The sequence below is a fragment of the Elephas maximus genome, chromosome 24 (assembly GCF_024166365.1).
Source record: "Elephas maximus indicus isolate mEleMax1 chromosome 24, mEleMax1 primary haplotype, whole genome shotgun sequence".
NCBI lineage: Eukaryota > Metazoa > Chordata > Mammalia > Proboscidea > Elephantidae > Elephas > Elephas maximus.
In genome coordinates this window covers 13,446,841-13,465,067 of record NC_064842.1, presented here as the reverse complement: position 1 = coordinate 13,465,067, position 18,227 = coordinate 13,446,841, and the positions used below count along the sequence as shown (strand labels likewise).

Sequence of the window (18,227 nt, the reverse complement as noted above, 5' to 3'; positions counted from 1 at the left end):
TTGAGCCATCCCTCAGGTCCCAGGCTCTCACAGCTGGGCATGTGACTCCTGACCCCTGTTTCCTGGCACAGAGCTGTGAGAACAGCAATGCTCCCTATGCTTCAGAGTCAATCACTTTGATGGAGGGACCCAGGCAGCACGGTCAGGCTAGGCCATCCTGGAGAGGGCTGATGTGGGGCTTCCCTGCCTGGGCAGCTCTGAGCACTGGACAAGCTTGACCCTGGGCAACCTGGGTGGAGACAGCTGGGAAGAGTATGGGGGAGCCATTTCTATCAAAACCCCAAACCAGGTCCCTTGCCATCAAATTGATTCTGACTCATAGGAGCCCTAAAGGAGAGAGTGGAACTGCCCCATAGGTTTCTAAGGGGCGGCTGATGGATTTGAACTGCTGACCTTTGGTAAATTGCTGAGCTCTTGTCCACTGTGCCACCAGGGCTGTGCTCATTTCTATCAGCCAAAAAACCCCCACTAAACTCGCTGCCGTCAAGTTGATATTGACTTATGGTGACCCCATGTGTTAAAGAGAAGACCGACAGGGTTCTCTTGGATGTAATCTTTACAGAGGCAGGTCACCAGGCCTTCCTTCCATGGTGCCACTGGGTAGTTTCAAATTGCCAACCTTTTGATCAATAGTCGAGTACAAACTGTTTACACCACCCAGGGGCCTATATTCTGGTCAAGTTTCCATAATCTTCATTCTTTCGCAATGGGTAGTTTTGCCCACTGGCAAAGGCTCCTTGCTGTCTTTAGTTGAAAAAAACTGTAATATGACCTGCCAAGGAAGCAGAGTTCCTTCTCAAGGACAGCACAGCCACTACCTTAACGTGTTCCTGTGCATTGGGTTAAAAATGGCGATGGCTCTTGTCATGGATTGAATTGTGTCCCCACAAAATATGCGTCCACTAGGCCACGATTCCCAGTGTTGTGTGGTTGTCCTCCATTTTGTGCTTTTCCTCTGTGTTATAAATCATAATCTCTGCCTGTGGTTAAAGAGGATTAGGGTGGGATGTAACACCCTTGCTCAGGTCACATCCCTGATCCAATGTAATGGGAGTTTCCCTGGGGTGTGGCCTGCACCACCTTTTGACTTACAAGAGATAAAAAGAAAAGGGAGCAAGCAGAGAGTTGGGGACCTCATACCACCAAGAAAGTAGTGCCAGTAGCAGAGCGTGCCCTTTGGACTTGGGGTTCCTGCATGGAGAAGCTCCTACTCCAGGGGAAGACTGATGAGAAGGACCTTCCCCTAGAGCCGACAGGGAGAGAAAGCCTTCCCCTGGAGCTGAGGCCCTCAATTTGGACTTCTAGCCTACCAGACTGTGAGAAAATAAATTTATCTTTGTTAAAGCCATCTACTTGTGGTATTTCTGTTATAGCCACACTAGATGACAGCTGTCATTCATCAGTGTGTGTGATATGGGCCAGGCACCTTGAACACTTTCTCTTACGTTTAGAGCCCAATTTTGGCTGAAGTAGTCCTTCTGTAGGGTAGGGCTTCTATTCACAGCAGTCCTTGAATGTCTCCTGTTGTTTCAGGGTCCAGGGCTGAGTTGAGGGTGGGCGGCCCCAAGCAGGGGCATAGACACTTACTTGGCGTAGGCCTTCTCCAGCAGGGCGCTCCAGAACTCGCTCCCCTCTGCCGAGTGAACGAAGAGCAGCTCCCCGTCCTTGGTGGGCAGCCTGTCGTCAATGACCACCTCCACCCACTCGCCATACTGCCAGAACTGGGAACAAGGGAAGCAGGGAGTTGGTGGCGGAGCTGGGAGAGGAGCCCCTGGCAGCACTGGGACCCTGAGCCTCGGCAGCATGGGGCTCCCTCCTGTAGCAGCCCCCTTGGGGCAGCTTCCATGAGCCCCATCCTGGTGGCGATGCTCCCTCTAACTCTCCTATTGCAGCCATGTCCTCACCAAGGAACTGAGGACACACAGCTCGTCATTCCCTCCTAACCCACACCCACTTCTCTAGCGTCCTCTTGTTAGCTGCCTCTGAGTCGGCTCTGACTCATGGTGACCTGACGTGTAACAGAATGAAATGCCCAGTCCTGTACCATCTTCGTAGGCTGCAATGCTTAAGCCCATTGGTGACTCCATCTGTGAATCCACCTCAGTGAGGGCTTCCCTCGTTTCTGCTAGCCTTCTAGCATTTTACCCCTACCTTATGATTAAAAAAAAAATTTTTTTTTCTTTTTTTTTAATGATTTTAAACTATTATTTCTTATTTCACCAGGATCAAGGCAGGAGAGTGAGGTGTACATTAACATTCTGTCTCAAGACCTCAAATAATAGACCCGTTTTGAAAGTTGGGCATTACTTTCTGGGTACCCTGCTCTACCTCCTACTTGCAATGACCAGAGAGGCTCCCCACTGCCATCCTTGCAGGGTCCCATGTCGGAAGCAGTCAGGGAGCTTCCTGCTCTCTCCCAGAGACCTCTGTAATCTAGATTGGTCCTGGGAGTCTGTGAACAGTGGGGACCAAGGAACTCAGCCAAACCAGGGCACCTGCTCCTACGGCTAGGACCTGTGGGAACAAGCTTGAGCTGGCTGCTAAGTTACCTGGAAGTGGAAGATGCCTGCGTAGTTTTCTTGGAAGCTCTGGTCTAGGGGTACAACTCGAGCTAGGACTTCTTCATTCAAGGTGAGGGAGGCAATGGCTGCTAGCAGCCAGCAGTCACCTGTGAATACAGCACAAGGAAGTCTCATCAGAGGGACCTGGAGGCCGGGGAGGTTGGCAATCCTGTCCCATCTCTGGGAGCTTGGAGCCTGAGACAACAGTGAATACACAGGGATGATGCAGACAGTTCTCATCTTAGGGTTAAGTAGGAGGGTTTGGGTGACATTTTGAGGGGAACGCTAATGAAGAAACGTTTTTGTTGTGGTTGGGAGTCCCTGGCTGCCAAATGAAAGGTTAGAGATTTGAGTCCATCTGGAGGTGCTTCAGAAGAAAGGCCTGGCAATCTACTTCAAAAAACTGCTCATGGAAAACCCTACAGGGCACAGTTTATTCTGACACACACAGGGTTGCCATGAGTTGGTGTTAACTTGAAGGCAACCAGTTTGTGGTTGGGTGGGGCTGGGAGAATTCATTCCCTAAAAGAACAGGAACTCTGTGATGGCAGGACTGTGTCCTCAGAGCCCAGCACAGTGCCTGACACAGAACACGGGCTCATCAGTGCGGCTTCTGGGGAGAGAGGGCTTAAAGTTAAGTTTTGAGTAAGAGGGAGAAAATGTACTGAGAGGGGAAGTAGTTGAACATTCTACAACAGAGAATAAGGTCCCAGGGAAAACTGAAACAAGAGATGCCAAATCGCAGTACAATTGTAGGATATACCATGGAGATGGAAGACCCATGAGTCAGAAGACAGCGCAACGCTGAGCACCTGTGGGGTTCCTGTGAGGAGGGGTGAGGGCCTGTGAGCAGAGGGCACTTCCGGGCATGGGCACCATGGAGGGGGGGCAACCAAGTGGCTCCCTGGTTCGGCAGCTGGTCCCCTCTGGGCCTCACGCCCTTCTCTGGAATGTGGATGGTGTGTGAGGTGGACAGAGAGCACCCATATGGGCCTGTGGTAGGTACTCAGCAAATGATGAGTACCAGGATCCGTGGCTACAGGTGAGATGATGCCAGCACAAGATGGCTGGGGAAGGGTCATGTTAACCATGAAACAGCAACAGAGGCTCAGTCCGAGGGGGAGGGGGAAGATGATGGGGACGTTTACTCCATTCTGTGGGAATGTCGCACTTGCCTACAATTTCCCGTCACAATAATAGGAAATAATAAGCCACGGGTCGGTTTAATGTTCACTGTTTGATTTGTTTTTGCAAATTGGCAGGTCTCTTAAAAATGTCAAAATTATTAACGTTATTTTATGTAACTAGAAGTGTTATTAGAAATTCAGAGAACTCAGAATTGATTGGGTACTTAGCATCCTGATTGTTCAGGAACTGAATTGTCCCGTTCACACTCAGAAACGATTGTACATAGCTCTTGGGAGGCCCATACATGCTAATGACAAACTGGTGGTAAGTTTATCTTTCAGAACCACGAGGAGGGAAGCCAGGAGCCCTGGTGGCTCAGCGGCTAACTGGAAGGTCAGCGGTTTGCACCCACCAGCTGCTAGGCGGGAGAAAGATGTGGCAGTCAGCTTCCAAAATGACTACTGCCTTGGAAACCCTATTAGGCAATTCTATGATGTTCTATACAGTCCCTGTGATGGGAATCGACTCGATGGCAATGGGTTTGCGTTTTAAGAGGGAAACCTGTAGTAGCCCCTCCTTATGAATTAGTCGGTTACCAAAGGAAATTAAACCAAATCCTTTTTCTCTTAAATCGGGGTACTGTGGATTCACTTGTCATTTCCCACTCAGCAGCCGTTCGCTCTCCTCCTGGTGGCACCGATGTCCCTGAGAAGCCACCATCCTGCTTTCTCAATCTATGATCTTTCTGAGGGGCTGCCCATGCCCCAAGTCCGGACGTGGCCCGAGCCAGTCTGTGCCTCACCACCCTTTGAAGCCAGTGACTGAGTGGCTCAAGAAATGTGCTTGGGATCCCGCCGAGCCAAGGAGGTGCAGTGAGACTTTTACTGGGGCTCCTGGGAGAGCGGACAGGTGCCCTCTTCTCTGCCTTGAGTCTGTAGAAACGTGTGGTCTGTTGCTGTGGAAGCTGTCTTGCTTCTGTGACAGGGAGCCAACTCAGAGAAAGAGGCTGAGAGGTGGGTGGAGAGGCCAGGTCCCAGTGACATCGCTAGGGTTCCTGAATCAAGCCGTGCCTGAAGCCAGACCTACTTTGGACTTTCGGTTACATGAACTGCTAATGTTCCTATTTTCTTACGCTTAACCTGAGGTATGAGTTCCTGCTACTTTACTATTAGGAGACCTTGGGGAATAACCATCATTTATCAAGCCTTAAAAACAAACAAACAAACAAAGTTTTTTTTCTTTTTTTTCCTGGGTGCCAAGCACTGTTTTAAGAGCTTCAGGTTCATTATCTTGTTTATTCTTCACAGCAGCTCTCTGAGGGCCAAGGCAGTACTGTTAAAATCTCCATGTTAAAGTCGTGTATAACAAGGCTTAGAGAGGTTAATGTACACCGCCAACAGTTAAACGGCTACACGTGAACGTTTAAAAAGCAGGGCATTCGTATCTGTCAGAAGGCAGTGGTGGGATTCTCACCTCCCATGAGGGAGACCCGGGTTCGATTCCCAGCCAAGGTACCTCATGGACAGTTACAACCTGTCAGTGGAGGCTTGCATGTTGCTGTGACGCTGAGCAGGTTTCAGCAGAGCTTCTAGACTAAGATGAACTAGGAGGAAAGGCCTGGAGGTCTACTTCTGGAAATCAGCCAGTGAAAACCCTATGGATCCCAACAGGCTGACGTGCAACTGATTATGAAGATGGCGCAGGACTGGGCAGCGTTTCATTCCGTTGTGCATGGACCCACGATGGGGTCGCCACGAGTTGGGGGCCGATTTGACGGCAGCTGACAACATCCCCTAGAGATCTCAGTGACATGCTTTTTGTGTCAACTAGGACTCAGTCCCTGGAGAAGGACATCATGCTTGGCAGAGTACAGGGTCAGCAGAAATGAGGAAGACCCTCAACGAGGTGGATTGACACAGTGGCTGCAACCATGAGCTCAAGCATAACGACGACTGTAAGGATGGTGCAGGACCCGGTGGTGTTTGTTCTGTTGTGCATAGGGTCGCTATGAACTGACTCGACATCACCTAACAACAACAAGGACAAGGACTTTATATGAGTCACACTGGACACTCTTTGTGACATGTTGAAAACAAGGAGCTTTGGGAGAAATTTAAGGACCCCAGAAGAGCCCGACTGCCAGGCTGTCAATAAAACAGACGACCTTCAGGTGTTTTCTGAGCACCCATCACTTTCACTCGGCCTCAGGGGACCATCCATCCTTGTTCCCGGGTCATGACATCCTCCTTTTCAGTCTATTCCTCTGCCTCTGCCATCACGTCTTCTCCTGACTTTAGTCCTTCTTTGAGGTTCTGGGTGTGCCTATGGTCCATATTTTTCTTGAGCTTACTTGAAATTTTCTAGGAATCTTGAAAAATGCTTTGATTTGACCCTGTCAACACATGGAGGCAGCAAAGCCTTATGGATAAAATGGGCCCAAGTGCAGGTATTTCAGCCACGTAAGTCCGGGAGCCAGTTACACCCACACTTCCTGTCTCCCGTCAAATCCTGGACCATCCTCATGACAGCTGGCTCTGTCTGAGTCCAGGGGCGGCCACCTTAACACCCTCTGTTCTGGGTGCCGGTGACCACTTTTACACTGTGTGTGTACAGGTGGAAACCCTGGTGGCGTAGTGGTTAAGAGCTATGGCTGCTAACCAAAAGGTTAGCAGTTAGAATCCACCAGGCGCTCCTTGGAAACCCTATGGGGCAGTTCTACTCTGTCCTTTAGGGTTGCTATGAGTCGGAATCCACTCGACGGCCAAAGGTCTGGGGTATTTTTTGTTTTTTTTTACACGCATGTGTCTGCAGGACCGGATGGGTCAATGGCTTTCGTAGTCTCAGAGGTCACAACTGACCACACGGCTATTCATGGGACAGTGACTGTGACAGAATGCACGAAGCTTTGGCTTCAGGTACTGGTGCTATTTATTTTGTGGGCCATACGTCTAAGTCAGTGCTGACCGTGCACTGAGCTCAGATTACCACTTACCACCAGACCTGGGTGCTACTGCCGTGTCCCAGAAATCAGTGGTCATGCTGTCAGGCTTCCAGGTTGTTCCTCCACCTTGCAGACACATTTCTCCTGCAGACCCGGCGAGAGCAAGGCCTCATCTCCACCTGCCCTTTGCAGAGGATTGCCTTTTTAAAAAAATCCCTTGCCAATTTGTTTCCTTGGGAAGGATCCCTAGCCTAGATGTTCCCTAGATGAGCCTGTGGTTCTAAGAGACAGGGTTACTTGCATTTGGGAAGGAACGTAGCAGGAATCAGAACCCGGGCCTCTCAACCTCTAGTCCTGGGCTCTTTCTACCAACGAGAATAAAAAAAACTCGTAAGTAGCTAACATTTATATAATACTTGGCAGTTTGAAAGGAATATTTTACATGTCTTATTTGATCCTCACAGAAATCTTATGAGATGATTAGCTTTGCTATTATCACCTTTTTTTGGTGATGAAGAAGCTGAAGCTCAGGAAGTTCATATGGTAGGGAGTTGGCAGGTCTCCCATGCAAAGCCTCTGAATCCAAATCCCGGATTTGGTTTAAAAAACCTGCCTTAGGAAAGATTTCTTTTGGTTAAGACTACCGGATTCCTTTAACTAAGCAGACACCCCCTAGGGATACCCAAACCCCAGTCCCATGGCCGTCGAGTTGATTCCAACTCATAGTGACACCACAGGACAGAGCAGAACTGCCTCATAGGGTCTCCCAGGAGTGGCTGGCGGACTTGAACTGCTGACCTTTTGGTTAGCAACCGAGCTCTTAACCACTGCGTCACCAGGGCTCCCCCCAGGCATAAAATAGCCAACTGCAATTCAAATTTAAAACTCAAGGGAAACAGCTGGCAGCTTCCTTAAACGCTATGTTGCATTTTAATAACCTAATACCCATGGGGAAACCCTGGTGGCCCAGTGGTTAAGAGCTACAGCTGTCAACCGAAAGGCTGGCAGTTTGAATCCACCAGGCGCTCCTCGGAAACCCTATGGAGCAGTTCTCCTCTGTCCTATGGGGTCGCTATGAGTTGGAACCGACAGCAGTGGGTAACACCCATGAACTGCTGGGAGAAGTACAGCCCGAATGCTCCTTAGAAGCAAGAATGGAAAGACTTCATCTCACTTACTTTGGACATGTTATCAGAGGGGCCAGTCCCTGGAGAAGGACATCATGCTTGGTAAAGTAGAGGGTCAGTGAAAAAGAGGGCAACCCTCAATGACATGGATTGACACAGTGGCTGCAACAATGGGCTCAAGAATAACAATGATGGCGAGGATGGAGCAGGACCCGGCAGTGTTCTGTTCTATTGTACAATAGGGTCGCTATGAGTCGGAACTGACTCCATGGCACCTAACAACAACGGTACTCACCGGCTCATGAAATATTAAACTCATCACCTAGTCAATGCAGCAGAGTTCACTAGAGCAATTGGAAGAGGGCCTGCCATTGCAAGATCCCAACGCCAAGGTCAGAGGAAACGTAAGAAGCAGCAAGAATCGTGTGCATTTGACAAAAGTCCGTAAGTTTTTCATCAGTTCTCCGAAATCTGGAGTTGAGGGAGATTTGGAGGCCTCCAGGAGAACGTCTTGGCAGCATCTGAAATCTATTTCATTATTCTGATTCCTTAACCCTCTCCCTCACCGCATCAGCAAAATCAGTCAGCAAGTGACCTCACCCAGGCAATCTCTTTTATTTAATATTTGCTCATATAAGTTTCTCACTAACAATAGCTTAAGCTTTCTCAATAACAACAGCTGGCGACTGTTTACCTTCACGAAGGCTTGCTTCGTGCCAGGCCCTGCACTGAGGGCTTCATTCAGGGGCATCAGTGAGTTACTTCATCATCGAGAAACTATTCCGGGTGGCTGCTACTATCACCTCATTTCATAGTTGAAGAAACTGAAGTTTAAGGAGGTGGAATGGCTTACCCAAAGGTCCCAGCTAATCAGTGACAAAGCACGTGCTTTTAATCTCTAACCTAACTGGTGTCCTTGAAAAATAGGCTGGAGTCAATTTCTAATTCACCACCCGCTAGGACATTAACCTGGGGAGTTTTGCCCTTGAGAGGTGACTTGATTGTGTTTCAGCCTCTGGGCCACATGGTGTTCTCTCGTAAACCTCCAGCCACCTCGTCCAGATGGTCCACATGCCCATGAGGGTTTTCCCCCCCTCAGAAATCTGTCACACAACCTCGTCATCAGCTGTCACCCCAATTACTTCCCCTTCCCTGGCGGAGGATTCAGGGATCTGAACCTCTTGGGTGTTGGAATCCACTTTCCTTAAAGTGACTTATGAAAACCTTCCTCTAGTATTTAATTCTCAGTGACTTCTCCTGCAGAGGTGACCTTGCTAAAGGCAAAAGAGTCCCCTCCCATCAAAACCTGTTTGGGTCAGTTACATTCCGGTCTGGATAAAATCCGGCCTAGTTCAGACTGGGCCAGAGGACAGAATGAACTCTGCAAACCCCTATGGCTCTCCAGCTTTACCTGCAGTGAAGCCCCAGCTGTGCTTTCCAGGGGCCAAGGTCTCTCCCAATTGTTGCCACACAGATGGGGCTGGGGAATGAAAGATCTGGGCATGCAGTTCTTTCTATAGGTTTTAAAAGGGTGTATCTGTGGAAGACTCTGGACTTTAGGAAATATTTTTCCCCATGTTCATTTTTTCAGCTCTGCTCTCCAGCCATACAAGAAACCTTTGGCAGAGACGAGGGTGGATGGTCACCTAGACCTTGGTAACCTCAGGGGACAGTCTCGAATAACATGCCTGTACCACAAAGCTCACCCCTTCCTCTTGTGGTAGGTTTTCCAATTGTTCTGGCCCAGGTACAGCATCTGTTTATACTTGGTTACACTGTGATTAGCCTTTCCATCTTTGTTCACTCTCTTATTTCAGAGCAGAGACACTGTCTAGGGGACTGGAATATCTGGACGAAGGTGGGCTGGAACTGAGGAGTTCCTGGTATCTTCTGTTTTCTCTCACTGACTCCATAGTGCAAACCTTCCTGGAGGGGCTGAGACAATCATTTACCCCATTTAAAAAAGTGGCCCTGTTGGTGCAATGGTTAAGCCCTTGGCTGCTAACAGAATGGTCGGCAGTCCAAACCCACCAGCCGCTCTGTGGGAGAAAGATGTGGCCGTCTGCTTCCATAAAGATTACAGCCTTGGAAACCCTATGGGGCAGTTCTACTCTGTCCTACAGGGTTGCTATGAGTCAGAATCGGCTCGACGGCAACAGGTTTGGATTTGGGGTGCCTAAAAAAATTCCACGTCATAAAAATGCCATTTCCCTTAAGTTATTCTATAAATTTAATGTGATTTCAAAAAGGTACCAATAAATATTTTTTAACATTTGGAATATAGCTGATTCTAAAGCTTATAGGGAAAAATAAACACAAAGCATACGCAGAAAAAAAATCTAAAAAGGAAGTCTAGCTCTATCAGATATTAAAACTATAATAATTAAAATGTATATAAAAAATCCATTGAAAACCCTGGAGCACAGTTCTACTCTGACACACATGGAGTCGACATGAGTCAGAATGGACTTGATGGCAACTGGTTAAGGAAAGCCCTCAGTTGAAATTGCTTATGTCAGTTACCTAAAGTACAAAAGAGTAGCTTAATATCAGTTATGCTAAAATGAAAATCATTATTTTGGATACAGCTTCTCCATAATAACTGGTCCATATTCAATACGACCAAACAGCCAACCAATTCAATTATTCCAAAGTTCCCCCAAGTATGTTCTGTAGAAACTAGTTCCTCAAGAAGTTAACAGGCATTCCTTGAGAAGAGGGTTCTGTGGTCAAGTAAGTTTGGGAAATGCAAAGTTAAGTAGGTTAAGATGGGGGGCGTGGTGGCTTAGTGGTGGAATTCTCACCCTCCATGCTGGAGACCCAGGTTCGGCTCCTGGCCAAGGTACCTAGTGCGCAGCCACCACCTGTCTGTCAGTGGAGGCTTGCGTGTTGCTATGATACCAAACAGTTTCAGCAGAGCTTCCAGACTAAGACAGACTAGGAAGAAAGACTTAGCGATCTACTTCCAAAACTCAGCCAATGAAAAATCACAATGATCTGATCTGCAGTGAAGGATTAGGTAGCATTCCGTACCACTGTACATGGGGTCGCCATGAGAAGGAGCCACCAATAACAACCAGGTTACTGGCGAAGGCTGCTCAGAGCTTTTCAAATGCAAATACACACTACGACCCTTGGGGGGAGGAGACAGTGTGCATAACACACAAGTTTCCCAAACTTGTTTGACCCTAAAACTCTCCTTGTGGCAGCTCACACGGCCATTGTTCCACGGAGTCCGTTGGCAATGCTGAGTTAGTTGACGAGGGGTACATTTTGCTGCTAGTTCACCCTGGTAGGTTCTGCAGGAAGCTGGGTTGCCAGCCAGGAGCTGGCCTTCCCTAGGGGGGAGCACAGGGAGCCTTCCTCAGCTGGCGGAGCATTGACACTCAATGCAGGACACACCTCTAGCAGCCCTGGGTCCTTCTGACAGCATCTATGCCTTTCCTTCCTCTCTGGGGTTTGATACCCTCTTCTTCCTCGTTTGTCTTTGCAAAGGATCGCTTTTCTTTACAGTACCCGGTTTTATTGTGTGTGCACTTCTGGGTCAGGCCTTAATTTCTCTGTGGAATGAGGCGAGGCGTATGCAAATACAACAAATACCAACTGAATTACTCAAAAGCTCTGACTCACCACCTCTCATCTGCCCTTCTCATCCTGGGAGCCTTACAATCTCCAGAACACAGCCAGCCTGAATGCCTGCCCCAGGCTGTCCAGTGCCCTGGACGTAAGCAGGGCCATGTGTCAGGGCTGCTATCTGTACATCCTTTGGAAAGACGCTGGGTCTCTCTGGCTGCCAGTGACATCGTCTTTCAGCAGCATGCTGCTGAACATGTCCACTGCTGAACGCAGAGGACACGGCCCTGCTCAGAGATTCCTGAGTCACCCAGTCGGGGCCCTAACCGCAGACTCAACAGACTGGCCCATTCCTGCATTTGGGCTTCCCCCACGCCCACTTAGGCTCTGTCCTCTCCTTTCTGTCCTGAAGACACTTAACCCGTACAGGCCCGAGAGGCTAGGAAGGCTTTCTGCCCTACCTCCGGTCTAGGAAAAACCCACCTGAGTGCCTCACCAGCCTCATGCAAGTAGGGGCAGCCTAAAAAAAAAATCCTAAAAAAGAAAAAAATGCAAAACCAAGCCCGTTGCTGTTGAGTGGATTCTGACTCATGGTGAGCCCATGTGTCATAAAGTAGAAGTGCCTCGTAGAGTTTTCTTGGCTGTAATCTTTATGGAAGCAGATCACCAGGCCCTTCCATTCTCACTAGTCCAAGGAACAAGTGCAACACTCACAGCCCAGGCACTGCTCTGCCGGCACCAAGCTGGGAGCAGACTGGCAAACCCAGTGGGTGCGGCACCGGGGCAGGGCACAGGTCAGCCGGGTAGGGCAGAGGACCGAGTACCATATGGCTGACGTGCCTGGTCACTGTGAGGACCTCAAAGGGGTGGCGTACCTTTGCTGCCAGTTCCCAGGCTGATAAGCACAGGGTAAATGGCTCTGCGGACACCCCCAGCCACACTGTGTCTTCAAGCCATCACGAAACTAGAAGGGAGTGAAGTGGAAAGACCTCCTCCAGCCACCTCCCCAGAGGTTAAGGAGGGAGGGGCACTGGACTTGCGGCCAGAGGACCTGAATTTGACCTGAGCTAGTAGTTGTTGTGTGAACTTGACTTCCTATTTTATATTATTTAAATTATTTTTTATAATTCTATTTTAGATTAAAATTTTAAAAATTACTGAAATTTATTTAAAGAAGTAATTATTTATTTAAAAAATTAAGTTCCTAAATTTATCTGAATCTATGTTTTCTCAGCTGTGGAAGGGAGGTAATAACAAGGCCCATCCTCAGACAGGAGCCACGGTGGTGTAGTGGTTAAGAGTTTGGCCGCTAGCCAAAAGGTCAGTGGTTCAAATCTACCAGGCACTCCTTGGAAACCCTGTGGAGAGTTGACTTGATGGCAGCTTTTTTTGTTGTTTTGTTTTAATTTATCCTCAGACAGTTGCTCAGATCAGATGAAGAAACGGAAGCCAGGGGTCCAGGACGGGCTTCAGGGCTCTAGAACCCTGAACATTTTACACAAATTTTGCATGTATGTGAATATCTGTATTTTTCTAGGAAGGGAAGTCAGATTTGTCTCTCATGTTGTTGTGTGCCATTGCATTGATTCAACTTATAGTGACCCTAGAGGACAGAGCAGAACTGCCCCCATGGGGTTTCCTGGGCTGAAATCTTTACAGAAGGACATTGCCAGGTCTTCTCTCCCGTGGAGTGGCTGTTGGGTTTGACCAGTTGATCTTTCGGTTAGCAGCCGAGCGCTTAACCATTGTGCCACCAGGGTTCCTTTTCCTCCCATATCTACCCCCAAAAGGTTAAGAAACATGAGAGCCAGAACACGGAGTTCAAATCCTGGCTCTGACTTTGGGCCAACTATTTACTCTCTCTGTGCCTGTGTGTGTGTCTAAAATGGGGATAACAGTAGGAAATGGTCTTAGAGTCGAGAATTAAATGGGAGGAAACATGGAAAGCCCTCAGAGGTTAAGTCTTGACCGAGGGTGCCTTACGTGCCAAACACCAGCCACATTTGGCAATCCTGCCCTGGAAAGTGAGGGCTGACGGCGGTTGGCAGGACTGCGGTGAGAGTGACGAGGGAGGGGAGCCACAGTGTGCACATGGGGTGACATGTGGGAAGGACCGTGGCCCCACTAAGTGTATATGTGGCCTGTCTCCTCATTCTGAGCTCCTGCAAACTCTTTGAAAGCACCAATAAATAAATAAATAAATAAATAAATAAATAAAAACAAGCTGCCATTGGATCGACTCTGACCCACGGTGACCACGTTATGTCAGAGCAGAAGGGTGCTCTATAGGGTTTCCAATGGCTGATTTTTCAGACGTGGATTGCCAGGACTTTCTTCCTAGTCCTTCTCAGTCTGGAAGCTCAGATGAAACCTGTTCAGCATCCACATCAACACACAAGCCTCCGCTGACAGACGGTGGTGGACATGTGTGAGGTTCATTGGCCAGGAATGGAACCAGGGTCTCCTGCATGGAAGGTGAGACGTCTACCACTGAGCCACCACTGCTCCCTGTGCAGGACGCAAAAAAGCTAAACCCGCTGACGTCCAGTCGATTCCAACTTAGAGCAACCCCACAGGGTTTCCAAGGCTGTAAATCTCTACTGAGGCAGACTACCACATCTCTCTCCTTTGGAGCCGTGGGTGGTTTCAAACCACCAACCTTTTGGTTAGCAGCTGATCGCTTTAACCACCACGCCACCAGGACTCCATCCTATGCAGTAAAAGAGGTCCAAATAAAGAGGTAAACGTAACAAGCAGGCACTGGTGGGGCTGTAGAGACCAACGCATTTACTCAGAACCTAAGAGTGGCCCTTGAAGTGGTGGAGCAGCCCCCCACCCACCATCCGCCATCCGCCAGCCTGACCGAATCTCTGGCTGGGACTGTGGATAGTCCTGCCCTGGTCGTCTCCACTTCTCTTTTGTACTGGCTCAGGGGGCCTGGGAACTGCTGGTCCCTGGCGTGAGGCCGGCTTCACAGCCTCTTCTCTGCTTTGTCTCCTCACGTAACAAAACACAAGGGGTCCTTTAGGAGCCAAACCGGCTCCCCCTCCTCCGAGGCTGCAATCTGATAGTTTTTCTCCCAGCTACCTTGGCTGGGGGTTCTATAGAGATTTTTACCCTGTTTTTGAGCCCATGGCAGAAGGGTATCCATTTATTAATGTAGTCAATTGTTCAACAACTATATAGCGAGCTTCCCTCTGGCCCACCCTCAAGCACCCCTTGAATCACTTAAGCTCCTTCAGCTCACGGCCCCAAGGGAGTCCTGCCCACGCTCAGACTCTCCTCCCCTTCTAATTGGGAAAGGAGGCCTGAGTCGGATTTTTGGAGCCACCTCACCTTCCAGTCTCACACAATCTGGACCTACCTTGATAAAAAGGTTTAATTGTCTCGGGGAAAAATAACTTTCCACCTGGGCCAGCCCCCGGGTGTCTCCCTGAGAGCACACCAGGGGTACGCAGCCTTTGCTCCACACGTAAGCACCCAGCCAGGACCCCTGCAACAAGGGGCACTCCCAGCCCTTCCTTTGAGCACAGAGTGTTCATAAACAGAGCTTATGAATGGCTCCTTTAAGCTCCAGAACCCTCTTCTGAAAAGGTAATTCACACAGGGCCATGTCAGTAAATTTCCAGAGCCACACTCCTCTAGTCCGTGTCTGTGTCAGGAAGGTCAGCTGGGGCCCTCCAAGGAGAGCAGAAGGCACTGGGTACTAACATTGGTGGCTGTTGGAAGTCTTCCTACGAGGACAGCATAATATTTGTTGTGTGTTTTCTCCTTTCCCTTCTACTATTTCTGTCTTTCCTTCACAAACAGGAAGTGAGGCAGAGGTGGGAAGTCACCCAAGGAATGCAGGATAGCCTTCTGGGCCTTCCTCATGCCTGTCCTGTTGTAGCTTTGTCACATCAGAGCATCGCTGCCTGTTTACTTGCAGACAGTCCCCGCGGAATGGAATTCCATGAGGCAGGGACTTGTCTGGGGCAGCTTCAGCCCAGCAGCCTGCACAGGGAAGCAGATGCGAATTTACACACACACATACACACTCACTCTCTCTCTCTCCCTCTCAATTCTAAACACAGGCGGGGGAAGTTTTTCATTTTGGAGAAGGAGCACAGCTGAAGCCCAGTGCCAGCCCCCGCCTTCCCAGATGGCTTCCCAGGGCCTCAGGACCCTGTACTCTGTCACTGCCATTTCCCGTGGCCTGCCTAGCCTGTCACTGGTGCGAGCCTCTGAACACCTCTGTCCCTGCCTCAGCTCCACTGCAGTGTGTATCCATTCTTCTGCAAGCTGGCCTCAGGTTCACATGTCTGTCATTCACCCCTCCAGCAACAAACTGGGTGTGGAGAGGGAGGGCTCTGCTCTTGGTTGGCCATCGTGTGTGGGGACAGACACAAGAAGGTAATTACAACTGATGGTGGTCAGCACTAGGAGTCCAGTCTGAACAGGGTAGCCTGGGGCTGGAGGAAGGGTGGGATACGGGGACCTGGGGCCAGGGGAGCTTGGACTGGGGCCAGAGGCACCTGGGTGGAGGTAGGTTGGGGAGCGCTTTCAGGGAGATGGAAGGTCAAGTGCAGAGACTCAAAACGTCTCCAATACACAGGACAGCCCCCTCCATACACAGGACGGCCCCCTCCATACACAGAATGGCCCCCTCCATACACAGGAAGGCCCCCTCCATACACAGGACGGCCCCCTCCATACACAGGACGGCCCCCTCCATACACAGGACAGTCCCTTCCATACACAGGACAGTCCCCTCCATACACAGGACAGTCCCCTACAATACATAGGACATCCCCTCCATACATAGGACAGTCCCCTACAATACACAGCACAGTCCCCTACAACAAAGAATCATCTGGCCCAACATGTCAATAGTGCCGAGGTTAAGACACCCTTCTCTCTCAAAACGTTCCTGTCCTGTGTCTCATTCATGAGCACTTTGTTCCTTTGTTTTCCATGACGACAGCTAGATAAAAGATAAAGGGACCAAGGTCTTGAAGGCTGCTTCTAGCTAAATTTACTCTTCTTGAGACAATGGCATTTTAACAAGTCTCCAGCCGACTGTGAGCGCCACCCTGAAGGGATAAATGCTGGTGGAAGTTCAGCTCCTGGGCAGCCCAGTGAGGGACGGCAGCCGCACCCTCTCAGCCTTCGAAGGGAGGCGGGGGGAAGGAACCCCTGAAGGGCCAACAGAGGGACACCCCCTCTGGAGCTGGCACGGAGGAGGATCTCTAGAGGAAGTGCACACCCCGCCACTGGCTAAGCCAGGCCTGCGAGGTGGTGGCCGATGAGTCACCTTGGGCGGCCACTGATGTTACTCAGTTCACAGCTTGGCAGCAGCCCAGAAAAGAACACCCCGCAGCTGGAGCTCCCCACCCATGTGCAATCACTTCTCACTCTGACCAGGCTCCAGGAGTGGGAAGTGAGGCAGCGGTGGTTCAGTGGTAGGATTCTCCCCTTCCAGGCGGGAGGCCAGGGTTCGATTCCAGACCAGCGCACCTCATGTGCTGCCAGCACCCGTCTGCCAGTGGAGGCTTGTGCACTGTTACAACAGTGCTGAGCAGGTCTCAGCTTTGCTTCCAGACTAAGACAGGCTAGGAGGAAAGGTCTGAGAATCAGCCCTACAGACCCCAATGGTCTGATCCTGCCGTGCGTGGGGTCACTGTGAGTAGGGGGCCAACTCGACAGCAGCCGACAACGACTCAGAGGGAAGGGTGAAGATCCTCAGCTCTACTCACATCCCCCGCCCCCAGTACCACAAAGGTCTTCAGCCGCCTTTGGTAAACTGTACATCAGAACTGTGAGCAAGAGAGAAGTACCAAACCCTGCGTCCCCTTCCCCTTGCCTTCTCTTTCTCCTGCTTCTCCTCCAGCAGAGGGCTACAAGGGTAAAAGGCAGCAAGGAAGGGGGAGAAAGAGGCCCTGGCTTGATGTCCACACTCAGAACTTTGTGGCAACTACACAACTCTCCAAAGGGAGTCCCTGCCCCAGCAGCTGAGCCACCTTCCTTTCCTCAGCTGCCCTGGACCAAAGAAAGCAGCCTGCTGCGGTTTTAGCTCTGCACCCAGCTGGGCCCATGGCCCCCATTTCCGACTACCTTTTGAGTTCTTACCTCCTAGCCCTCCAGCAGAGGTAGCTCCTCATGGCTGCCATCCCCCAATCACAGTTAACTCCACCCCTCCTCCTCTGATCCCTGCTGCAGTCATAGACCCCTCAGGAGGAGAGGAGGTGGAGTCTGGCCCTCAGCTGCCAACCTCTGTCCAGACTTCTCCTCAGCAATCTCCTCCCTCACCTCCTGGAGGATCTGGAGGGGTGTATCAATTCTCCTTGATTCATGGGGCACTTAGAGTGCTGAACCACAGGAAAAATGTCAAACTGCGACTGGGACAAACAATGGCAGGAGAAAGGTCATATTGTGGATTGACTCAGTGAGGGTGATGTTGGAGATCTTCTCCTCTGATCCTAACTCCTAGACAGATGGAGAAGCCACAAGAGGCAGCCCTGGGCTCCAATGGCACCTTTTGGTTTTATGGTCTCAAAATGAAAACCTCTCCACTATTCCCATTTCACAGATGGGTAAGTAACAGCTTGCGGCTAAAACCACAGCGGTGCACGGAGGCAAGGGCGTGTGCTAGGAGAGGAGAGTGCCCAAGCTCTGTAGCACCAAGACGCTCCTAGCCCCTTGGGGAAAACATCAAGAAAAAATAAATTGGAACCCTTGAGACCATGGCCCTGAGACACCCTTCAAACTTGGAAGTGAAATCACTCCCAGAGATCACATTATAGCCATACAATAGACAGGCCTATAAAATGTACAATAACACCAGTGAGGACTGCACACCTCAGAACAATCAACTATATGAGACATAAAGGGTAGCATCTGCCCAAAAGCAAAGTCCAA

The 18,227-nt window shown here is 50.0% G+C and overlaps 1 protein-coding gene across 1 annotated transcript in view; it reads right to left on the bottom strand.

Moving 5' to 3' along the window:
* CAPN2 (calpain 2) overlaps window positions 1–18,227 on the bottom strand; it is a 60,524-nt gene that overhangs the window by 26,292 nt on the left and 16,005 nt on the right. Inside the window, exons 3-4 of the mRNA XM_049868165.1 lie at window positions 2,550–2,668; window positions 1,588–1,721 (exon numbers count right to left, since the gene is read on the bottom strand). Coding sequence (XP_049724122.1) covers window positions 1,588–1,721; window positions 2,550–2,668 — 253 coding nt within the window. The remainder of the gene's footprint in view (window positions 1–1,587; window positions 1,722–2,549; window positions 2,669–18,227) is intronic.